This window comes from Agelaius phoeniceus, chromosome Z, assembly GCF_051311805.1.
Source record: "Agelaius phoeniceus isolate bAgePho1 chromosome Z, bAgePho1.hap1, whole genome shotgun sequence".
NCBI classification, from domain to species: Eukaryota; Metazoa; Chordata; class Aves; order Passeriformes; family Icteridae; genus Agelaius; species Agelaius phoeniceus.
The window spans coordinates 54,184,753-54,210,900 of NC_135303.1; the positions used below are offsets into that span (position 1 = coordinate 54,184,753).

At 35.5% G+C, this 26,148-nt stretch overlaps 1 protein-coding gene across 2 annotated transcripts in view; it reads left to right on the forward strand.

The window, feature by feature from the left end:
• The first annotated feature begins 2,613 nt into the window (after nucleotides 1-2,613).
• CNTNAP4 (contactin associated protein family member 4) overlaps nucleotides 2,614-26,148 on the forward strand; it is a 202,627-nt gene continuing 179,092 nt past the window's right edge. Inside the window, exon 1 of one of the 2 annotated variants that reach the window (XM_077171392.1) lies at nucleotides 2,614-3,085. In XM_077171392.1, coding sequence (XP_077027507.1) covers nucleotides 2,989-3,085 — 97 coding nt within the window. In that variant the 5' untranslated portion in view covers nucleotides 2,614-2,988. The remainder of the gene's footprint in view (nucleotides 3,086-26,148) is intronic. The other variant, XM_054652497.2, reaches the window with a different exon arrangement.

Below are 26,148 nucleotides of genomic sequence, written 5' to 3' on the forward strand. Positions count from 1 at the left end.
TACATATATGAAGATCAACTGGAAAGGATTCTTTATCAAATCAAGTGGTCATAATGTTTCATTTCAAAGGCAAATAAAATGAGTAAATTTTTGGTGTTTGGGGGAAGTTTCAAAAGTAAGTTATGAGAAGAAAAACAAAACATTGGAAGAGTGGGGGAATTTTTAAAATACAATAAGAAAAGAGGCTTGTAAGAAACAGAAAGACTTGTCTGAATTCCACAAAGAGGATCTCAGAAGTTAGTGAAAAATCTGGACACTGTATGGAAGAGAAATGGCAAACGAGATGCTGGCATCCAGAGATAAGATTATGTGAGCAGAAATATTTCACGGATGCAGGAGAAAGATACGATGCAGAAGCAAAGAGGAGGTTGCGATATTCTGTGTGAGTCACGCTATGCTATTTTATGCACTTTACCAGTGCCAGACACCATAGATTCATCCCTGGATAAATAGATATTATCTTGATATTTCAGATACATACTGTATAGACTTCTGTAATTCTATCTGTCCAAACAGAAACATATGTAGATGTTTCAGCATACCATTTTATTCTAAGACTGCTTTTTCCATAATTATAAAAGTATATTATATCAATTTGTAGATTTGCATTCAATTCAGTCCAAAAAAAAAAAAGCGGAAAATTCTATGACCTTTGTCTGTTAGATGTTCCATTTTGGTGACTGTAAGCTATTTTATAAGACAAATATTTACCCACAATGGCATTGGCCTTTTTACTGAATTTGCATTACATTACCAGAATAATAATTCTTTCTGATTCAAAGCCCTGGGGAACTTAGAGCTAATCCTAAAGAACATCATTACATTGAAAGTCCTTGCCAAGATTTTATGTGATATTTGTCCTATTTTTAAGCATGAAATTTTGTCTAGCTGCCGAGTCAAGGACCATCTCATGGGATATTCTTTAGAGATGGGATGCAGCACATGGAACATTTTTATGCTCATATTAATTTAGTTAGAAGGTCAATATTAACTCAAGGAACTATATAGCAAAGAAATCCAGCTTCTGGACAGTGACTCTATGGTTGTACTAAACTCTGGAAATAGAATGTAGAATTTAAAGGTTGATTTAGGAGAGCTGGAAGGCAGGTTATGATTCACATAATCTTTAATACAGTTTCTTCATGCATTTTTGTTCAAATAAAAGTTGACATGGAGAAGTGGAAGGCCAGCTGTGTAATAGATTATTAACTTCAAGATTATTACCTTGAATCTTTCTACCCAATTTAGAAATCTTTGTCTCAATCATGCTGATTTTTAAAAGGATATAAAAAACCTGCCTCTCAGGTTTTTTATTTTAGTTGTTTTGGCTGAGCTGAAATACATTTTTGTAACACCTAACACAGGTTGGCTTTGGTAGCATGAAACCAGAACACATTTTACTCTTACTTCTGTAGATGAATAAGAGTATCCTTCAAGGAGTGAGGAAACTGATTTGAATAATGAACAAAAATTCAGAAGCTATGGGAGCTTAATTCATGTTTTGTCTCTATCCCACAGTTATTCTTGACACGGAACAGTTCTACATAGAAATTTGCTGAAAATTCTGTATTCCCTGCAACATGGGAGAGAGCAGTCAGCAACACTGTACCTAGTGTCTAACCCACATACAGCAGTATCACTTAGGATGCAAAATCCCGCTGGTATGTAAGAGCTGCTAGATAGCTCACATGAAGTAGGAAGATGAAGTTTAGACCACTGGGCTGAATATACGAATGCTAAGTCTGCTCTTTATATACCTCAGAGTCACAAGGCATGCAGTTTCGTATTGTCATAGTAATTTCTGCAAAAACATGGACAGTTCATACAGCTTAATCACTGCAGACACAGCGGGGATGGGGCCCTTGATGTGGTCCTTTAATGCAGCTTTTACCCTCACTAATGTCCTGAGTTTGCTAATACGCAGTTATTACGCAGTTATTACAGTTTCTCACACTTGAGAAAAAATGTCGCTAGAGTTAGCATATACAGTAACAGCCTGTTTTACAAAAAACCCACAAACAAACAAACAGAAAACCAAACAAAACCCCAAACCAAAACCATACACTTTTAAAATATAGTTTGAATACAATCACTTAAAATTTCTCTGAAGCTCTTTCTCAAATGAAGCTATTTCCCAAACACAAGCAATAGGAGGGTTTAAAGAGAGCTTTGTGAAAGTATAGGAAGCAAAATGCTCTATGTGCTATGTGGGGCCTAAAGTATTTTGGGAAAGATATATTTAGGTGTTTACTCTTAGGAGTTGAGAATGTAATTCTTTAATGCCAGCATTAATAGCGATAAAGCCCTCCAGGGACAGTGGTGGTGCCTTTTCCTGAGGGGCAGTCAATCACTCACTCCTCAAATAAAGGCAGGCTGCTCATTTTACTCACAGACTTAGGCTCTCTCCTACAGGCAAATCGCTTTCCTTTAAGAGAGCAAAACTCGCAACGCTTTTGCAGCTGAAAGTGTAAAAAAAAAAAAAGAAAAAAAAAAATTAAAAAAAAAAAGGAAGACAGATTACTAAACCGGGAGAGGCTGAGCAGCGGTCAGAGCCGGCGGCGCCCAGGCGCAGGCAGCGCGGGCAGCGCAGGGCAGGGCGGGCTCCGGGCGGGCCGCTCAGCGCCGCCCCCGCGGGCCGCTCGGTGCCGCCCGCCCGCCGCCGCCGCCAGGGGTGTCCAGCGCCGCCCCCGCGGGCTGCCGGCTGCAGCGGCGTGCCGAGCCGCTGCCGGTGCAGCCCCAGTGCCTCTGTGCCAGCCGGGGGGGATTCTCGCTGCTGCGCCTCTGGGCTTGCTGCTGCGAGACCGGGAGGCAGATCCGGAGGTGTGCGTGCGTGTGCCAGGAGATGCGGAGCGCGTTTGGCTGAGGTGCCTGGCCCCTGGGAAGCTGCTCTGCGAGGAGAGGCGGAGAGAGGCGGTGGGAAGGAGGCAGGAGCAGAACTGAAGTACAGCACAGCTGTTTCCGAATTCTCTGGTTCTTTTGCGTGCCTCAATGATTGTGAACATGGATTCTGTCACTGAAATCTTCTTGAAGCTGCTCTTTCTCCTGTGTGTTCATCGCCAGCACATGGCAGTGACAGGGAATAAATGTAAGTATTGCATATGATTTAAAACTCAATCCAGAGTGTGTTGAAAACTTCTGGGATTTTTTTTTTTTTTGCATTCGGAATAAATATAATTTTTGAGATAAACATTCATGCTTTGAAATCATGACATCAAGCTTCCAGGCTGAAAATTTTCTAAAACTCTTCTTTAGATTTTTGTCATGAGTCTATGTACAGAATGTTGTTTATAAAGCTTACTGTATAAGAGTATTTGAAAGCAGCATTTTGGTAAGGGATGCATGTTCAGCTGTATTTTCATTTTTGTTTTCTCTTTTGAAGTGCAGTATTTTCCAAGAAATTTTGTCTTACATGGAAATTACTGGCAGACTTCTATTGTGCAGTGTTTCTATTGTGTAGTGGATTTTAGCATTTGAAAATTTTGAAAGCTGGTATCTGCATATCCTGGATTAAGCTGGCACTCAACTTGAATGGCAATCACAGTGCAGTTCAAAAGCAGTAGAAATGTAACAAGGAAAAATGTGGCTAGCAAGACTTTAGGGTCCCTGCATTGATTGCTTAGGGAGTATTGTTCATGCATGACAGAAGAGAATGCTAACAATTACAATAGAAAGTTTGGTTTTTGTTTTTTGTTTTTTTTTTTTTTTTTTAATGAGTTAGCCAGTAGAGTGGTATCCCAAAATAAAGACCGTGATTACAGTTTTAAGGACAATCTACTCTCTAGGAGGCAAATCATATACCTATAGATATATAGCTAGATAGATACACACACACACACACACATATATATATATATATATTAAAAATATATATATGTGTATCTGAAAAATCTGTTTCTGGTATTGAATTAGGTTAATTACCTTTAAATTAAAAAAGAAAAAAACTTATTAAGTAATTAATTTTCAGGGCTTTTATAATTCAGTAATAAAACTGAGTTATTCTTGTTCCATTTGATTCAGCTTCAACAAGCTGAAGGATTTCATTTTGTGTTCTGTGGTAGTGCAGTAGCCTAAATGCCAGATGCTCATAACCTGAACTGAACATATTTTCTCCCCTTCCTGTTAAGGCACTGCTTGTGCATCACAGGAATGGGAAGGGCTGAAGTAATGATTCCATGGGAAGAAAGTGCATGTCAAAGCAATGAGGAATGTTCAGGAATAACCTTACACAGCCCAGTGGCAGGGGACAGCTCCCTGGAAACATTTGAGCAATGGCAGAGAAGTTTGAAGTGCTCAATGGATCTATAGCCTAGGGTTTTGCATATGGATGGTTTGTAAACTAAACATGCTCCCATGAGCCTGACATTCACACTGCAGCACCAAAATGATCTTGTGCTGTCATTCAGTAATGATATCTCATTTGATACTCAAGTGCATAGTGTAGCCCTAAACATGAATACTAAGTTCCTCATGTTAAACACCCTGCTGCAATCCAGTCACAGCTTTAATTCTCTCCATCATTCTGCATTGTACAGTTTATGAATACATCCATTTTCACAAGACCATGATAATTGAATTGCACATTAATAGCATTTGGCACTATGCACAAAACTAAATCAGTTACAGGGAGGCATATTAAAACCATTGCAAAAAACGACACGCATCCCACATCAAAGCAGTAAAGCACTAGAGGTCACTGTTACAATTTAGGAAGCAAGGTTTGAGGAAGAGGCTCAAGCTTCTTTCCAATACAGAATTCTGAAGGATGAAACAAATCAAGTATAAAATACGTTCACTACTGGCTTTCTCAGGTACATCCCAAAAACAGGGAAAAATCCTGTGTCAAATGGTTGAATTGAATGAACAGATTTTTTCATGTATATGCTGTTATTACAAATGCAAAGTGTTTTTATTTAGGAATAAATCCTATCAACTATGTCAAAACACTCATCAAATACAAGAACTCTGCCCATGCTACAGACAAGATATCAGTATTATGGAAAAAATAAATTAAATTATTTAAATTGAACAATGAACAATAATGTCTGGAGAGAACTTGGCCACCCTAATGCATATTGTTAATTTTCAATATCTAATCTGGAAAAAAAATCCTTATATATATATATAGTTTTGGAAGTGAAAATTTCTGTAGGAGAGGTAGTTTGTTTTAGAAGTGACAGCTTACATCTGAAGTATTATGGTATAAATTTTGTTAGCTTGTTACAATTCAAAAAAATTACCTTAGGAGAAAAGGTTTTTCGTAATTACTGATTATGGTAGATCCATGCAGGAGCCATTATCTACCTACCTGAACTTATTTTACTCCATTCTTCTTGTGAGGTTAACCAGGAATTGAAATCCTTTTCAGTAGGTGCTTCTACTATTGGCATTAATGTACTTAAACCCATTTACAAAACCAGGTGAAGTTTGAATGTCTTGAATGAATTTTGATGCCTAGATTTTCCACTAGGCTGCCAATCATCAAAGATGATAGGATGGGCTTTTAATTTTTCCTCTATATTAATGTATTCTTGTTGTTTTAATTTTATGGTTCTTTCTGTAGTAATAGATCCTGAATACTTAGTTTTCCTTTGCCTTTAAGGCCAGCGGCCAGTAAGAAAAGACAAAATTAAAGACCTTTAAATGTCATCTTGAAGTGTCATTGGTAATATTACTAAGTCAGTTGTCCAAAGAGAATTTCCTAGATCAAAAATTGATGCATTTAAAATTATTTCTGTCTTAAATAAATTGCAATATTCCTCTTCTGAGTAAAATGATTTTTAAGTTCTTAGGTTGTCGGGAGCTAACAGACATATTTTTAATATTTTCAATATTATAATTTTTCATTTAAATATGAAATTTTATTTCTAGGGTCTTATTTTGTTTGTTTCCCCTGAAAATTAACTCTGACACTTCCAACCAAGAGAAGTAATAATTGGTGCTGAAATTCCAAATATTTTAAAAGTTCTGTACTAGTGCTGCTTAGAGATTTCCTCTACTTTCTTCCTCCCAAAGAATTGAAGTTCCAGTGTAGTTGAAAGAAGTTTGAAGTGCACAGCCTTAGTAAGTAATTGTATAAGGTCAAGTGTGAGTTTTAAATGAAAGATTAAGGCAAGTACTGCTCTAAGTTTTTTCCACTGGAGCTATGAGACATTTTTATTTTATTGGTAACTGTCTCTAGTGTTGTAAATCAGCAAGTTACTAAATCATCACTTGAAAACCTGCCAGAAATTGGTACTCCAGTAGGTGCAGGGGCTTTTTTTTTAAACTCTCTAAAACTGAAGTGTTGCAGAAAATATAATTAAACCCTCTATACACATCAAGTCAGCTGTGACTAAAAATTATTAAGGGAAATTGTTGCAGTGCATGGAAATAAAGACAAATTGGGGAGTTTCCATGCAAATTCTCACTTCTGCATACCTACTTCTCTGTGTTAAAACTCCCCAGTTTTACAGAAGCTTTTATGAATTCAGATTTTCACATGTGTACTATGATGATCACAAGTTCTGTAAACACATAAACATTTACTATTATTACTACTACTGCTACTACTACTACTATTATGACTGCTGTTGATTTTATTTTACATAACAGGAATTTCTCATTAATGCTATATTAGAAGACCTCTCTAAAGATGACAGAGAATGACTATTCATGAAACTGAAGTTTTCAAAGAGAGGACTGAGTGAATACATACCTTGATTATACCACCAGATGCATGTCATTGTACAAGTATTACCTGTTGGGAAGGGATTACTTTCTACAAGGAAAACATTGTATCTCAATTTTGAAATTATTACCATTCTGATGTTAATCATTGGTACCACCAAACAGCTCCATAGAATAACTGACAATTTCATGGAACCGCATTGAAATGATACTGAAGTGCTGTTAATCAAAAGCAATTGAATTTAAAATGTAATTCTTTTAGTTTGTGGTTGATATGAACTGGAGGGGAGGAGAAAGTAGTCCCTTCCTTAATTTTCTTTTAGCCTAATTAATATTTATTTTCTGTTTATTATCATCTATCTCTGCTATGAGAGGGCAGTGGAGAACTCATCAGAGATCAGGCCATCTCTGGGCAATTACTTACGTGAATAAAACATTACAGACATCTCTGGTATATTTCATATGTTGTTTCTACAGCAACATCAAAAACTTGCATCAACATCAAATCTAAACTAACACCAAAAGAAAACTAATTTTTTTTTTTTAGACTTTAAAGGCTTAGAATTCACAGAAAAGCCTTGGATTGATCACACTGAGTATAATCAACAATTCACATCCCATTGCTCCAGGCTTTAGAATTCCCATGAATACACTTGTCCCTGAGCCCAGTCAGCAGGATGGATAGAGCAAACTTGGTCATGATTGGAGGAGTCATGATTGGAGAAAAGTGAGAGACAATTAATGACGTGCTCAAAGTATGATAGTATCAACCACAAGCAGAAAATGCAGTAGGATAAATGTTAATTATTTATTACATTTGCTGTGTAGGTTAGGACATCCTATATTTTGATTAAATGCCATTCAGAAGTTCTATAGGAAGCACTAACTTCTTCATGTTCTCATAAGTACTCAGTCATGGCTATTCTGCTTTCCTTCTTATTACATTAAAGTGTGTAAGCCTATTTCTGTGTTCATCCATGAGAAAGACAACTTTTGGCTAGGATGATTTTCCAAAGTCTCACAAAATAATGTGGGTTTCTGTCATTTTTTTGTATATGAGGAACAAAGCTCAGGTTTAGTATTCTTTCCAGGCATTTCTCTGTTGCATTGGAAAAAAATCCACAAACAGATAATTTGTACTATATTTAGAGGTCTGTGCTGTTTTAACCCCAACCATCAACCAAGCCCAACTTAGCTGCTCAGTGTTTCCCCCACCAGCAGGTAAAGATGAGGAAGGGTGAAAGGTAGAAAATTTGTGGATGGAAAAAAATTGAACTTGATGATCCTCATAGGTCTTTTCCAACTCAGAAATTCTCTAATTCTGTGCATAGAAAAAGCAGAAGTCACACACAGAAGCAAAGTAAAACAAGGAATGTTTCCTCCACTTCCCATGGGCAGGCAGGTGTTCAGCCATCTCCAGGAGAGCAGGGCCCCATCACACATAGCAGTGCCTTGGGAAAACAAATGCCATCACTCCAAATGTCACTGCCCCACCCCTTCCTCCCCCTTCCCCCAGTTTTATATGCTGAGCATGATACCATTTAGTCTGGGGTATCACTTTGGGTCATCTCTCCTGGCAGTGTCTCGTCCCAGCCTTCCATGCATGCTTAACTTCCTTTCCATTGAGACAGTGCAAAAAGAAGATTTTGCCTCTGTGTGAGCCCTGCTCAGCAATAACAAAAAAAACCTCACTATATTATCAACCTCGTGTTCTGCACAAACCCAAAACACAGCCCCATACCAGTCACTGTGAAGGAAATTAACTCTATGCCAGCCAAAACCAGCACAATATCTAATATGATATACTTGCCAGTACTCTGTCTACTGATTCATCTTTTGAAAAAAACTTCAACAATCTCACCTTCTAACAAGTTTAGCTGAGAAAAAGTAGGCCAAATATCCCCCCCATCCCTTCTCAATCCTGCTACCTCCCCACTCCAAACAAGCAAATCAAAGAACAATTGAACAGTCAAGATGCAATAAATCTTTCAAATATTTCTTTTCTTCCCCCCCCACCCCCGATAAACCTGTGCCTTTGTGCTGCTCGTAGATCTGAGAGTTCAGTGTGCTGTATCACACAGGATTGTGGGAAAGTTAGAACTGCTTCTCAGTACTTTTAATGTTTAATGTTAGCTGCTCTCAACTAACAAGGTGATAACAGAGGTGGGAGCTGTGAGAGCCATCACTAATTCAAAGGGCTTTCCTTCCTAGAACACTCCAGGCACTTTTTTAAAAACAGTGAAGAAATAACAAGTACTAAAATTAATCATGTCTCTGTCTGTCACTGACTCAAGAAGTATACATTATTTTTAAGATGTTTCTGAACTAAAAAGTTAAAATTTGCTTTTCCCTCTGAGTTTTCAGTTGTTCTATGAAGAGGAATTGAAAAGTAAAAACAATAGTGAAAACATTGATTGTGATGAGTTTCTGTACAATTGCTTGTATTTTGCACTGCTAACTGTTTTGTTAAATTCATCTGGTAATTCTTAGGTATAAAATTCTTTGTAACTTGTAATTTTGGCAGTCAGGGCCTACGTGTGACTTGTAGATTAAAAATTGAAGAAGAGGTGTCTTTCTCAGTATACGGATATATATTAGATAAATATCATTATAACAAGGGCTGTCTTTCTAAATTTGAGAAATAACATAAAACATCTAGGAGAAACAGCATGCAGTCAAGACCAAAATGTGTTGCTCTACTTGTTTGTAAAAAATGATGCATCTTTACTGCTACAGTTTAGCCTACTGTGGTTTGCTGAAATTTTACCTCTGCTATGTTTTGTATCTCTGTATTTTATCATTCTTACTTATTTGTCATGTGTTTGTGTTTTATATATGTGCGAGTATCCCATTACAGGTTAATGTTATTCTCTGTAGAATATACAATACTCTGTAGGTCATCTATTACCACTTGAAATTGAGGCCAGTAACCTTGAGTTAAATCTGTGAAACACAGTGGAGGATTGGTGTCCAATTATTTTGCTTTTCAGAAGAAGGTTTTAAGTGTTTACTACAAATGGGTATGCTATTTTTAGGAACCAAAATACTGTGTGGACCTGAAGTAATACCTATACTGTAATCTACTTAAAGAGCATTTTTAGTGCAGTAATTTGAAAAGTGATTGAAATCTTGGAAGCTTCATTTTAAGTAGATTAAAATTAAGCACAACAGAATTATTATTTAAATATCATACTCACTTAATAAGCAAGTAAAGAAAAGTGCCTCTAGGGCCTTAAGTCTCAAAGGATAGAGAAAAAGTATGGTTAGAAAATTTGTCCAGCTGGGTAGTGGGTCTAATAACTTTTCATTAAGTAGATCTTGTTATTTAGTTGTGCTCAAGAATAAGTTATTGCTTGTTCCTTGCTGTTAGAATCCTTGTTTGTTTCTATGATATTATTTGAGCAAATAAAATATTTGCATATGGGGTTTTGAGGGAAAAGTAGATTAGAAGCAGTATGTTGGAATATTTAAATTTATTTTTATTACTTAATATGATTTTTTTCAGCCAACAGCTGAAGAAAATCTTTCACTTTTTCAGGTGTTCCTCTGTCCTCTTCTAAATCTAAGTAAAAGATGTTTTCAAAACCTTAGTTGTTTCTAAAAATAAGATTTTCTATTTTTTTTTCTGATTATGTTTAATATTTGCTGCAAGAAATCCCCATCTTTATTTGCTTGATCTGTTCAGAGTTATTGCGAAATAATACCTTTATAGAAAATTCTAAAGAACAAAACAAAATTTTCATAAAATACGCGGTTAAACAGAGTATGAAGAATATTACTCAGATGCCATATAACCTGATAAACCTCACCTGGAGAGAAAACAGAATATCTTGTTATTAAAGAAGTCCTGGAGCAGAGGTTTTCAACAAGACAGCAAGAGTACAACCTTTTGAGGGGAACATGCACTATAAAAGTGATGTTCTAGACAAACCAAGTTGCATATAGGGAGCCCAAACCACTGGTTTAGTTCACCGGCAGCATTTTGCTGCATCCTGAGTTACATTGGACTGGATGTGCTCAATATGGATATTCTATAATTATCTGAAAAATTTAAGGGGAGGGGCAAAGTTGGTTTCTTCAGTATTACTGATTATAGTAGAAGTTAGATGATGTTGGTTTCTTCAGTATTACTGATTATGGTAGACATTAGATGATGTGTATGGAATGCTAACAAGAAAATACCAATTTGAACCTCGAAGACTTTAGGAATTGGAAATAAAATTATAGATTTTAGCAGGAGAAGGGAGAATTTCCTTGTTCCATTTATTTGCAAATATTACTTACTTTTGAGGCATATGATTAACTTTTGTCTTCTGCAGAGACAGGAAAAATGGGATTTATCTCTGTGAGATTAAAAATCTGAAATTTAGATATTTGCATCTGAGCTAGCTAAGTCTCTTATTAGTCATATGAAAGAAAAAAAGTGTATCTTGCATGAAGAAGTCGTGACAAAGATGGAAGGAAGAAATCTCATTCAAAGGGAATTTGCAGTATAAAAGTGCCATTTAGCAGTCATTACTGATTTTGACCAAATAACTAGGTAATCTGTATGCTTTGTAGACATCCACAGTAGATGAGATTGGTTCCAGTTCTGTCAAAATATCTTAGTCTAAATAAGTGTTAGAAAAAAGTATACCAATCTGTATTGATTATCTTGTACAGAAATCACAAGCTATACCTGGCAACGCATTCATATTTGCTGTTAACACTCCCTGAGTCTCCCTTTTCAGTGTTTGGTAAGAAAGGTGCTCCTTGATTTCCCAGGGGTTAAGGCTGCTGCCATTGCTAGACCTAGACAAAACACAGGGACTAAGTAAGGAGCTGGAAATGTCCTACCAGTGAGACTGTCTTTCATTCCTGAAAGTGTGAAATAGGTATTTTGACCATACACAATGTTCTGGTAAAGTGCAATCTCATTAAATTAAATAAGCTGAAACTGACTGTTCTATCCACCTGAGACAGTCTGATCTTTCCACCCCTTTGATAAACCATGATTAAAGCTTTATTTTAACCCCAGACTTGTCAAAACTGTAGGTTTTTTTTTTCTTCCAAAGAAAGCATTGAGTGAAATAGACTTGATTATGAAAAAAAAAATACCAGAACCCTACAGCATTTCTTTTCATAAAACAATAAAACTATCCTGGTACTTTTGTGGTTACTTTAAAGCCTTTCTACCATCCAGACTGACTGTTATTTAGATTAGGAAAATTCAAGGCAGTAAACTGTGGCTCTCACTATAATTTTCAATCAATGACAGGAAGCCTATCTGCAGTAGTCTAGTTTGCAATAGTTTTTAATCATAGTGAGATTTACTTACCCCTCTTTTTTAAGAAGAATAAGCAATCTTTAGGAATTGGTGGGGGTTTTTTTGGTTTTTTTTGTTTGTTTGTTTGTTTGGTTTTTTGTTTGTTTTTAGTTTTAGTTTGTTTGTTTTTAGTTTTAGTTTTGTTTGTTTTTAGTTTTGTCAGGGGAGAGTTGTTTTTGTTTCAGTTAAAAATAGCACTGAATCTCATCCTTATTCTTTATACTAAAGCTCCTAGGGAAATCAATGGCAGCTTTGCGTAAATAAATACTGAATAAAAGCTTTAGAAAGAATGAGCTGAATATTCATTCAACAGTGATATGCTGCATAGTTTGAATATGACTGGTCTCTTTATTTCTTTCGCTATGCCTTGTTTGGAGGACTCAGATACACAACTGTATAACAAACAAGAATTACTCATTTGTCCTGCTTGGCAAAATACAAATATGAGAAAAAAAAGACATTTAGAATTTTAGCTACTTACTGTGGTTGGGGAATTTCTATGCCTGTAGTGAAAAACTACTGCTGTTTTCTGAGCCAATGGTAACTTTTAAAAAAAAAACTATCAAGATGATTGATTTTAATTTTCAAGTGTGAAATAGCCCTTAAAACTAAATTCTTTCAGGACCATCTGGATGCAATGGAGCACACTGACAATTGCTGAGTTCTGCCCTGAAATTGATAAAGTATGTTGCAGTAAACTCTTAGTTTTATCAGCCTGAGTGTGGAAGTTTTAGGGCTGTTTTTCAGTTTCACCATGACAGCAGGCTCTGGTGCTCCACCATACCTGTCAGAAATTACATTTCTGTTTTCAAGCAAGGTCTATTTCAGAGGCTACTTCTCCAAAGACTAGACATGTCCTCCAGTAATTAACACTGAGAACAAACCAACCTCCTGGAGAAAGGAGGGATTAATATAAAACTTGTTTGCAAATACTAACCCATAATTTTACTCCTAACATACTTGCTCTTCCATAAAACATATTTGTAAACAAATGTGTATGCCACTGAATATATTTTTCTCCCTGCAAAACAGAACAAACAGTACCATGGTGCTTTTTAATCTTATTTCCTGGTGTACTTTTGGAAGATCTGGATAGCAGTGTTCAGCCTGGCACAAGAGAAGACTATGACAGGGTTTTTCTCAGGGTGCAGTTCTGTAAAAATGTTATTTGGATATCAAGTAAAATAAAATACAGAAGGAATTCAGTGATAGATCAATCAGCTACCAAACCTTTGTTAGGTTTTGATCTACTGTTACCCTAAGAGACTATCAATATGCTTTTATATCTGGGTAAAATTTGCAGTGCATATAACAATAATTAAATGTAAAACTCTCACCTAGACACAGATGACAGGTTAAATGTAGCTATAGCATTCTCCTGAAGAATGCTTTCAGTTATGATAGGCAATGTGTAAGATTTTTTATGGAGTATCACTTCAGCATCTACTCCTTGTATATTGTTAATATGTTTGGGGTATGATGACTTTTTAATTTTTTTCATTTTTCTTTCTCAAGGGCTCAAAAACCTCCATCTCTACTCAACTTGTTTTGACTTTTGTGAACAGTCATTACCTCATGGATCATACTTCTGCTGTATATCTGTGCTTTACTGTGTTCTGATTCATTCTCTGTGGGCAGGAAAATAAAGAATTTAAGAGGTAGAGACTGGGAAAAAGGAAGATTGATGTGCAAGTACCTGTATGTACATTTCTGTACTGTCTGCAATGAAGTGTTGTTATTTTCAAACCCTTTACAAATTGTCTACATCTCTTTGCCAGTTTGCTCTTTGTAGCCCAGCAGTGGTAGATATACAGTCCGACTGCCCCAAATTTAGAGTGATGGGTGAGTGATGAATTCACAGTTTTCTGAAGTTTATCTCTGTTATACTTAGGAAACTGCAGTAGAAAACAAGTTTTTTTTTTTCATTTTGTGTCATGTTGGGGCAGGGTGGGAGGGTGGGTGGAGGTGGGGAATCTACCATGGCAAATAAGTCTTTTCTTCTTGCATCTCTGCAGTGACTACACAGAAATTTGACCACATTCTGCTTCTTGGGAAGGATGGTAGTATATTCTTTGCGGATATTCTACACAAGGACAGATTGAGAAATTCTAACAGAGAATTCTCTGATCTAGCTCTCAGCTCTAGTAAAGTCTGTATGTGTGATGGAGATACCGAAGAGAGTAGTCTCTTTTTGATGTTTCTAATATATTTTTGTAATGTCTCAGTGGAAGTGTTTCTAAGGTAATGCTGCAGGTGTTGAAAACGTATATTGAGTAGAATCAGATTATGTCAAGTTTCAGTGCGTGGTTGTGCATACTTGAATATTACAGATTTAAAGATGTTCATATTTACATGTTAGCTTTTATAGTAACAAGTATCCTTATCTTGTTAAATGCTTTAATGCTGTCTCAATAGATTTTTTTATGAGAGATTCATTCATCTTTCACACCTGAATTTTTGTTCATAGGTTACCATTTACTGATGGCATAGATATTTAATTAGTTATATTATTTTTGTGGCTTTAACTAATGTAGAAGTACATTTGGGAAACATCCCAGACTGGACATGTGTCCTTTTCTCAGTAATTCACAATGGTTAAATGTAATGAATTTACCCTTAAACCAGGAAGCCCAGGAAGAATTTTTAAATGTTTCTGACATCTTCCTACCCTGTCTCTTGCCAGTAAAAAGCTATGTGTAGGAGAAAGTGGTGATGAAGACAGTGTTCTGCTGACTTTGGAACCCCACTGCTAAAAATATGTTAGAACCACTTTTGTGGTAGTGGACAATTTCAGTCAGAAAATCAGGTATTGTTTGGTACAAATTTTTTTTTCAGACTAGAACATTCTAAAATATTGTTTCTTAAACTGTAATTTTTCATAAAACATAACCAGGTAAATAGGTGGCAAATAGCAGTGAGTGGTAATCACTCAGTGTGTTACCTTCTTGGAGTATAAATAGTGGTCTATTTTATAGTATCGTTTAATATCTGCCTAAAAATGTCTGACAGATAGTATCTTGATCCGCCTAGATTTATTCCGAGCAAATAATTCATTTTCACTTTTACAGCAATTAATCTATCATCACTGAGAGAAGAAATACTATGCCAGATCAGTATTATCAATATTAGAATATGGAATTTTTATGAAAGAAAAACTGTGTTATTCCTTCAGACTAAACAGAAATTTTATTTTCAAAGCCTAACTGCACAACTCAGAAGAAAATAAAACATTTTTTTAAAAATAGTAAATAGTAAGTGATATTCTGCCTAAACTACTGTTGGGGAATTTTTATTTTATCTGTCAAGGCATATAAAACACATGTTCATGCTTAAAAAAAAAAAAAAAAAAAAATATATATATATATATATATATGTAATTGATGAATGACACAGTGAGCAGAATCTCACTTTAATAAGTGGTTCTAAAACAAGTCTGCATAGATGCCTCTTGACAGATGTTTTCTAACCCCTAGCCCCAGTACCAGCCCTGTGAGTGGTCACACCTTGGTCCACCCTTGAGTCTAGGCCTTCTCCCAGTTCTGCTGCACAAATTTGGACCCAATCACCTTGCTGGTATTCCTGGATTGCTAAGACAATAGGGAGTCATGTATTTGGCCAACCTTCCTCCTAGACCCTTTAATCCCTTCTGAGGCATTCTTACCCTCTATATCAAATTATTTCTCAATCAGATTTACTACTGATGACCAGTTAGAATTTGACTTTCCCCTTCCACTTTTCTACTTATGTAGCTTTGCAGATAACTGCTTTTTTATTGTGGTTGAGAAGTCTTATTGTGTGGTTCTAATGTTAAAATAGAATTTGTACCCAACTTACACACAATACTATGTTTGAAGTTGTAGACTATGGGCAGGGGCAAAACACAGATGCCCATGTCTTAGTCTGTTGTGTTTTCAAACAATATTAAAATTGAGGAATGATGCCTTGCCCAGATTTTTTAGGACTTGAAAATTCATTCATTTATCTAGAAATGAATGGATTTTGTTTTCTTTTCTTTTTGTTTTTTTTGGGTTTTTTTTTACAGTGGTGGAGTTTGCTGTAGTATGAAATAATGTTACATGGTCAGTCAAAACAAAGGTTTGTGGAACTAGACTGTAAGGGACACTCTTTATCTCATAAACTCCCTCAATTCCCTTTTGCAGGTCTCAGAAATTCAGATGCTTGATTGTTTCATTCACCATGGCCTCATTTGTTTCCCTGGCAAATTTTCCAAAATTTGAGATTATCTCTATTTCTAACACTTGATTTGGCTGCTACAATAGGCATTGGCCACTCTGCTCATTACTTTGTCTTACTATGAGAGTGAGAAATGTGCAGTTTTCTTTCATAGGGATATGAGTAGATAGGTCCTTTGAACTTGGAAGTCATGCATATATTTGAATATTAGAAGCAACAACTCATAAAAGAAAGAAGAGCCTGACAGACACTAAACCTGTGTAGTGCTGACATTCCATCTGTAACACATCATCTCTTGTGTTAGCAAATGGGTTTACTTACAACCATTGGTTGTGCGTGTCAGCACTGCATGCACAGTGTTGCTATCTTGTGTGGTTTTAATGCTGGGTTTTGATATTGTACACTCCCTGTGTAACAAAATGAAGTCTTTCCAATGATTTTTTTAAAGAATTAATCTTTCTAATTGTGGAAGAGAATAAAACAACTTCATGAGTTGCCTCAGCTAAGGCATGAAATATCTGTGTGTGGCTCTAAAGGATTTTAAGTCTGAGTCCCATTCTGGGCTCCCAGTCTGTCCTTGTTCAAGAAAATATTTCAAGAGGAACCTAGCTGGCATGAGCACCTTTAAAAAAGCAAGAATATATTGCCTGATTTTTCCATTGTTTTGCATCTTAGTATTTTTTGGTTTTAAGAATTGGTTTTATTGCTGGGAAACTTCAGGTAACATTGATTATATTGCCAGGTAACTCAAAATCAGGGGAAAAGAAAATCACAAAAAAAGCAAACCACTATAAAAGAACTTTTCCTCATTTAATTGTCAGGAACTAAACTTCATAAAATTTTTATACATAGTATCAATGAATTCTGTAGGGTGGCAAGATAGCACTTGTAACTGTACTCACAAATCTATATTTAAAGAATTACTTCACAAACCAGTGGAGCTGGTTTGTTATTATTTTTATAATTGTGATTTTAAAATTTCTTTTAATGAAATATTCAGCATATATTACGGTTTTTTTAATGTGCCTCACACTGCAGAGCTCTCTTAGACCTTTATTTTTTGCTCAGTTTTAACATAGTTTTCCTATTGATGTTTATGTGTTTATATTCACATTTGTGAATTTAACACAGGACACAAGCAATCAAATTGTGAATACCAATGCAGACCCTGCCTCAGGGTGATCAGGAAGATATCTATTGTTACTCTTCAGTGTAAATTTCAGAGTTCTGATATGCATTTACAGTGAAAAAAACAAATGCCAAACATCCTGCACAAATATTTCTGTGTTTTTTTAGGTGTGCCATTCACAGCTGCTGTGTGTTGAGCTCACATCTGTAAGAACGGATGCCTTTCCAAATAACAGAATGCTTCACTTAATATGTCTTTCTGTCACGAGTAGAAGTTTTAACTATTTTATGCAACAACACTGAACAAAGTGAAAACACTAGTTTATGTCAAAGGAGGAGAAAAACAGCCATGACCTCCTCTAGATGTGTATGTCTCTCTCTGATAGTGCTGTATTCAGTCAAGCCCCCCAAAACAGCTGCTTCCCTCACCACTGCCCACACCATAAGTTTAAATTATTGATCTAACTGTAAGAAATACTTGGTTTGATATTATAGTTAGGCACTATCTTGAGGAGAAAATGGATAGATAATACTTCAATAATTAGAGCAGGAGAATTCTATGCAATGACAAGATGAGTTTTATTTTAATCGTAGGTAAATTCATTAAGCAATAATGAAATGCAGTGTTTTTCTATGTGCTCTGCTATGCTATTAGATGGGTCAATTTGTTTTCTCTAAAGGTGAATCACATTTCTTTAAGCAGACCAGCGAGATAAGACAGGCTCAACACATACTCTTTTTGTCTCCACAGTGATTTTTACAGCTGTGTATAGAAATGTGAGAAGGCAGTACTAAATATAAAAGTCTAGCAAGGGATTTCCTTTCCATGCAAAGACTGCCTTCATTGAAAAGAGTGAAGAAAGACTTGATGAACTAGGGCCAAGAGAAGAAATGAATTAATTCTATCAAACAATGCATACTGTTCAGGAAAAAAAGAACCCATAGTTATTTCATCTTTGTATTTTTGAGATTTCAGTAATTGCCAGGAGATTAAGATACCATCTTCAGCCTAAAATTATAATTTTTTTATGGTTTGAGTAAGCACAACAGTAGCTATCTCATACAAATTTTTCACTGCTAAAAAACTAACATAATGATAAGATATGTGATAATTAGGCTAACAAAGCAGGCTGGTCTTATAACCATGAAGGTGAAATTTTTTCAAAATAAGCTTTCTTCTTGAAAAAGTTACTGGATTGCAAGATTTATGTAGCAAGTAAATTGAAAATTAAATTATACCTCAAAGGCCTAACTAATTCTTCAGTTTCTAAATTGGTTTTAATGTGGTATTTTTGCACTGTTACTTTAACACAGTATTTCAGTTCTACTGAAATATGAGGGAGTGCAAAAAAGATCTTTTTCCTTACATTTCTGTTTTTTCTTGAAAGATCTCATAATAATTTTGCAATATTCTACTTGAGGAACAGGTTGAAAGGGAGTATCCTTGTGCATTACTTTTGTTTTCTTTATTTCACATAGGCAGCTTGAATAGCTTTACTTATATTATACTCACATGAATATGATAGTGTTAGCAATCAAAATAAGGCAGGAACTCCTAAGGTTGACTGTCTAAATGTTTCTAATTGGCCCTCAATTATAGTGCACTTGGAAACTTTAAATAGACAATAGGTACAAGATGTTGGTTTTCACTAAAAGGTCAATATTTAAAAATTGGTTTATCTGTTTTAATACTTGTTTTGGCTTTCTTTTAAGGCTTGGTTTCATCAGTATTTTTTACTGCTTTAGAGTGTCATTACTTCAGTAGAGCTCTATCATTCATCTGAGAGCAAGCAATCAGTAACACTGGATTTTGTTTTCTATACCAGTACTGTATTCTTCCTTGTGAATGTGTAAGGAAAGATGTGAAAAATGACCCTTGAAAAAGGAATTTTTTACCTTTCTATAAGTGTTTTAATCCAGAATGAACAAAACCTTGATGTATTTCTGTCTTGGTTTGAAAGACAGGTGTCTGCTAAGGAAGGCAGGAGCCTCCCTTGGAATGGAAAATATAAACCCCTTCCCTCCGAATTACTAGAATTTTTGAAATTAAGGGGGTCTCAGGCAAAGACATGAGGATAGGAATAACATTTCTTTACTGGTGTGTATGATAAAGCAAACAAGCACCCACAGCTGCGGCACCGACCCCAAACAGGACCCGGGGCCCAGTCCCGGCCCGCTCGGCCACGGGCCCTTTCCGCCTGCTGCAGTTCCGGGCACGGCCAGCAGGGGCGCTGCTGCTGCCGGGGGCGGGGCGGGGGCGGGGATTCCCCGTGCCTGCAGGGGGCGCTGTGGCGCGGGCCGGGGAGCGCGCGGTGATGGCGGCTCGGGCCGGGCGGGAAGGGAGGGAGGAGAGGTTGCGCCTCACAACCCTGGGGCAGCCGATCCCGGTGCCCAACAGGACTCTGAGGAGCACCAAGCCGGGACGGCAGGAGTCTCGGCAGGCAGGGGGAGCGGGGCTGCAGAGCAGTGACAACTCGGAGCAGTGCTGAAGAAGCAGCAGGGGCAGGGCAGGGGCGGCCCGGCTCCCAGCAGGGCTGGGAGAGGCGAGCTCAGGATCCGAGCACCCCAACAGTCGGGGATGGTCCCTCTTGAAGTGAGGGAGGTGATAATAAGGTGTCAGTTCAGTGGCTGCTCTCAGGAGCGGAGGCTCGAGAAGTGCAAACAGATGCTGTCCTCCCCTGAGCTTGGACACGCCTTTTGTTTTTCTTAAGTACCCAGTTGTTAATGTTTCTTAGCAACTTATGGGGAAAATTCTGTAAGCAAAAAGGAACAAAAGGAAATAAACCCAACCCCCTACAATTTTCTGCTCTGTTTTTCTTTCTTGTCTGTCCAGATGATTGAGGGTTGTTGTGGATGAGAGGTTATCCACAAGGACTGGCCTACAGTAAATTGTATATATCCATATCTTGGGGGCTGGGACATGGATTTGTAAATCTTCACGTTGAGACAGAAATTGAATGTGATAAATTTTAAGCATCCTCTTGCTTTTTTACACGTGTAAGTAATTTCATGTCATCTTATGACTGACTAGTACACTTCGGTCATGTCTGTGTAATAAGCTTCTGACTTGAGCTGAAATTCTTGTTATTTTCAGTCAGGTACATGACCTTGTATTTTCCAATGCCAGATTTCATTCTCTGTTACACTGCCATCACCTAGCTCTGTCTTTTGATATCTTGATTCTGCTCTGTATTGATGACACCTAATTGTACAGGAAGATGAATTCATGAATTTATCTATAGTTTTTGTTTCGTGGTCTTAATGAAATTAAGGAATTCCTTGATTCTGTGATTACTAAGTCATGGATGGTTTGATTCTTCCCTTCTCAGTATCTCATATTGCCATTTTCCTGTTTTTATGCAGTATGTAGTTCCTTTTCTCATGTACTCATGAATGACTAGCAATTTCCTGTATAACAATAGATAAAATCAGCCACTGCTTTTTTCTAAAAATTGCCTGTCACAGAAAACCACAGATTACTTTGACTTGATCTACATGAGATAAACTTTGTTCCATTTGATCTAGTTTTTGATTTACCTTCATTTTCTTAAATGTTCTTTCCTCTCAGAATTTTCCTAAATTCTCTTGTATTATTGAAGTCAGATTTATACATTTTTTTCTATCTTTTTTTTTTTTCTGTATTTTTACTACACAGGATTTTGTCCACTTACTCTGTTCTAATTCACCCTGTTAGATTAGTTTATGGTGCTTTTATTTGAATCTGTAGTGACATGTATCAGGTTTTCAGAATTCAGAGACAGACACTTCTGAACAGAGCTGGGGTGCTATAATACACTGCTCTTGACTTTTTTTATGTTTTTCATTTGTTCACATTATGCATTGTACTTCAATATCTTTGGTCATCAGTCACATTTATAAGATCGTTTGAGAGAATTTTTTATATAATTTAGTACATAACATTATATTTGTGGGAGCAAGGAAATTTCACATTTAAGCCTGGATGTTTTCATGCTTCAAGATGAAATGAGATGTGTGTAGTGGAAAGTTGAATGTCTCATCAATAAACTTGGCCACTCTGTACTTGTTGGACATAATCATATGCAGAAGCATGGATATTAAAAGATACATGTGTACTCAGAATTAATTCTTAAACTTCATCATAAAATAAGATCATAACAGCCAATAAATGTGTAAGTAATATGAATATTGGAATTTTTTGGGATTATTGCTTCTAAGAATACTTTGCATGTACTTTATATTTGCTTTTTATTACATTATGAGGGAACAATCTAATTTAATTCTGTACTCTTGGCTTTTCTTTTGCTTTTCTTAATCTGGTTAGATCAAGTAATGTATTTGAGCTGTTACAAGTGAATAAATGGTTTTCATTTAATAAAAATACCTAGTAAAATTTAGATCTTCACCAAACAAAAGCAGATCTAATAGCAGTAAGTTCTGTTTAATCGCTTAAATGTGTTGTGCCTAGTAGAAATGTTTTGTGTAGTATGATTTTTTTTTAATGCTTAAAAATGTATCTGTCTTTCAAGTTCCTGCACAGAAATTTTTGGAGCCCCTTGATTTTGTGGTGAGAGTTAGTAATTTATGTCATTCAGCTAATCAAGTCTTTTCAAAATCTGGTATAGATCTGAAAAAGTGTGAAACTTGATTCTAAGTATCTGCATTTGTATGCCTTGAAATAACATTTGTAGATCTGGAAATAACATACATTAATAACTTTAAATAGTTAAAATAGTAGTACATAGACATGTACAACTACATTTTCTAGATGAAGCAGGGAAAAGTACTATGTTTGCCATTTGTCTGAAGTTACCAAGTTTTTGACTTCTTTCCATTTGCATAAATTTAAAAGAAAATGATTAAATTGTGCTGCATTATAACTGTAATGGTCTGTCATTTTGAATAAATACAAGCAGTTAAATGTAATGATGGTTTTATAAAAATTATTTTGGCTCAATCCCAATTTTAGGGTACTTCTTACCATGTAACAACTTTTAGCTAACTGTTATGTTAAACAACAATATGAGTATTATAATAGTACCTCATAGACTTTAGGTAGGAAAGAACTGCAGTGGCTTATATTAAAATGTGTCTTTCTCAGTCCATTGTATAAGATATAAGTTTATATAAGACATGCTTTCTTCACTATTTATCATCTATTGTTTTGATATTATCATCAGATTGTGTATTTATCTGCTTGATTGAAGGTTTTGTTCCCTTTGTCTAAAGAAAAAGATTAGTATTCTGCAGTAACATTGTGCCTTCTCAACCCTGAATAAAAATACAGGAAGGAAGGAAGTAAACTTGATGACATTGCGTGATTGACTTGAGCTTTTATAAGCATTCAGATTGTAAATATTTATGACTTTTATAAGGAGAAAATATAGTGTTTTACTTCAACCTTAAAATGCTAAAACACCCCAAAAACAATTTTGACCTGCTTTAGAGTAAGTTTCAGCAGAGTGCACTAAGTATTGATGCTAATAAAAAATACTGGGGTATTTTTTATATATAATATAATTTTATATAATAAGAGTTAGTTATCCCTCTCCCATAGGTATCTCTGTTTTGTTTGGGTTTTGTGGGTTTTTTTCTTCTTGTTTGGCTGATTGGTTGTTTTGGGTTTTGTTCGGTTTTTGTTTGGTTTTGTTTGTTTTTAAAATTTCCTGGCAGGCTCACCATGAACTCTCCTGCTAAAGGTCAATGTTCTTAGGACTCTATAAAATGATGAGTGTCAACCTTATTCATAGGCAGTTGAAACCTTTGAAAACTCTCAATTTTGATAGAGCTTTTTTCAAATTTGGTTTTCCTCAATGGTATTTAAGACATCATCAGCACGTTTCTTCAGTTGCCACGCACGCTGATTTTACATGACTGTGTGCACTTACACTGTTCTCTATGTAGAGGAGAAGAACCTCTGTTTCATTTCTACTCTTTCAAGTTTTATTTCTCCCTCATATTAAAACCTGAAATTTTTAAGAAGGATGGCAAACAAAATGAAAAACTTAACAGATCTGATATTATAATAATAAAACCATTCCATTTCTACAAATAAGAATTTCTGTAAGGGGAAGAAGTTGGCAGGAGCTGATTAAAGATTTTAACACTTCAAAAGCTGAAATGTGTGCATGCAGTATGTCATAGTGTAGCTTGGTCCTGTCTCTAATAAAAAAAAGGGTTTGAGAGTAATTAATGGAGCTGAAATAAGGAAAGGTGGAGTTGAATTTCTAGAAGTTTCTATTTCATATATCTAATTTAAAAATATATTTTTCTATTTAAAATTTTGATGTAAAATATGGATTAAAATTTGATTTTAAATGTTTATTAAAAATGTAAAATATTTATCTTTCATATATCTAGGAGTTTTCTAATTCAATAAATCAGAAATACTTAAATAAATCTGAAATATGTTGTATGAATGAATTAATTTTGTTCTGTTTGAGGAGGAAACAGAATAGATCACCACTAAAGAAGCCACCTTTCGATGGACTTATATTTTGCAGTATAAAATTGAATATATATAAACTGATATGGATTTACATTTTTCCATATTTATATTTTGCAGTATAAAATTGAATGTATATAAACTGATAAAAGACATTTTGAGTACCACTGGAAGCATTTATCTGTGTTTGTGATTATTTGTAGTTGATTGTTTGGATTTTCTGGTGCCTTATAAGAAGAAGGTCCATCTGGCATCCTTAGTAAAATCCCTTTCCATTATGATCTCAAAGTTTTAATGAACTTTACTATCTTCACATCCTGCTCTTAAAATTGAGTTGAAATAAGGAAACATAAAGCCAAGTTGGACAGCAGAATAGGGGAGAGACATAAATAGACGCACACACTAGAAATACATAGTTACAGAATTATTATGTCTTTTTTCTGTAGGGAACCAAGTTCAACATTTTAACACTTTCTTGATGTAGATTTTTTAAGTTCTTGTATGAATTGTGAGAAAATAACTGTCTAGTTGCATATTGCTTGTGCTACAGCCACCAAGCCTTTACTTTGTTTATTCACACCACCTGGTATGTGTCAGAAAGTCTTGTGAAGGTAAATATCTTGAAAATTACACACTCAGATGTCACAGTAATGGGTATTGTGAACTAAACAGGAAAGAGAGAAATTTATTTCAGTTTTGGTCTGTGTTGCACCAGCACACCATGGAAATTATAAACTCCTGGTTAAACTATTAAGTGCAGAAAAGAAACATCAAACCTTTAGCAGTTTGTGATACATCTATCTGAAGCAAATGTTATGAAAAGTAAACTGAACATGAAGATGGGCAGATATTTTGCTGGCTAGTTTTGCTTCAAAGTAGGTAAATAAGTCTGTGATTTCTTTTTATTTGCTGTTACTTGCTTTTGATGTAAATGTTATGAAATTGCTCTGAAGGAGAACGTTGCTGATTAAACAAGGACAGTCTGTAGTTTCCTGAATATGGTGGTGCACCATCTTCATCTGAGAGCATTTAGGTTTGCTGTGGCAAAAGTATTAAGCACCACTTTGCTCTAAATAGACCATTCTTGGATATGATTGAAAACTTATATTTTTTAACCTTCCAAGAAATGAATTATGTGATTGCAAATTTGTTATTGTTTAAAATATATACTACTTTAAGTCAATTAAACTTGACTCAAATTCTCTTCAATGATGGACAGAAATATTGTAATCACATGGCTCAAAGATAATTTTCCTTATTCTCAACCCTTTTAAAGTCTCCTTGTGCTCTTAATTAGAGCTTTGTTTTGTAGTGAAAGTGTTTATTCTTGTAAAGCACTGAATCCTGAGGTTCATGCTGAGCATCTCAGGAAAGTAATCTAATGAGAAAATCTGACAGAAAAAAATGTGGATGCGTATACGTGTATACTACTGCTCCTTGCTTTTGTTTTGGTTTTTTTTTTTTTTTAATTTAGAACGGAGTATAAATTAATTATTCTAGGTTCCGGTTTCAGAGATTGTGAATTACAGATCTTTTAATTTCATATGTACTTTCCACCCATGGTCAGAGGGGGAAAAAAGTCAATTGGCCAGAGAGAGGAATATTCCCATTTGTTTCTTCATCCATTTTATTAACCACATAAATTCTTCTTGATGTGTAGAGCAAGACAGTTCATTTGAATAACACTGGGTGAACACTTGTGTCGTGATTCAATATCTTATGGTCACTTGAAGAATCATCTGCAAAGGTATCAGTGAATATGAGCAAATAACGTAAAAGCTAAATCATCATGGAGTTCATTGGCAAGGTCCACTCTACTTTCTGGATGCTTGAGACACACTGAGAAAAGCAAACTAAATTCTAAAATCAAACTAAAACCGGAATCTACCCCAAAAGTATCTGTCTCAAAGAGAGGGAAAAAGAGCAAAGTAGGAAAGGCTAAGGATAATAAGTAGTGTTATTTAAGGAAAGTTGAGATAAGACACCCCATGCTAAACTGATTGTTTTTTAACACTGTAAATAGAAGAATTTTGTTGTAGAAAAACATCTGCATTACACATATCAGAAGTGCAATTGATTTATTCTTTATAACAGTGAATCTAAACTTTGTCATGCAAATAATTTCTTTACAATGGGTGATATCTACTTTTGGAGTATTATCTCTCTGATAATACTCCAGAAGAGAATGTGTGTCCAAAAGAGAATGTTTCCAAGAATACTATGAATTTTAGGTGTGATTTCAATTCAACTCAGTATTCAAGTTAAAAAAAAAAAAAGAAAAATGGAAAAAGGAAACCAAACTAAAACTTGAGTGTTTTCTTCAGAGTTCTTAACTAATAAAATGGTCCAATAGCAGTTCCATAAGAAAAGGAAGGGCAATTTTATGCTCTGTTCACTTCCGTCGTGCTGAGATCCAGTCCTTCCTAGTGCT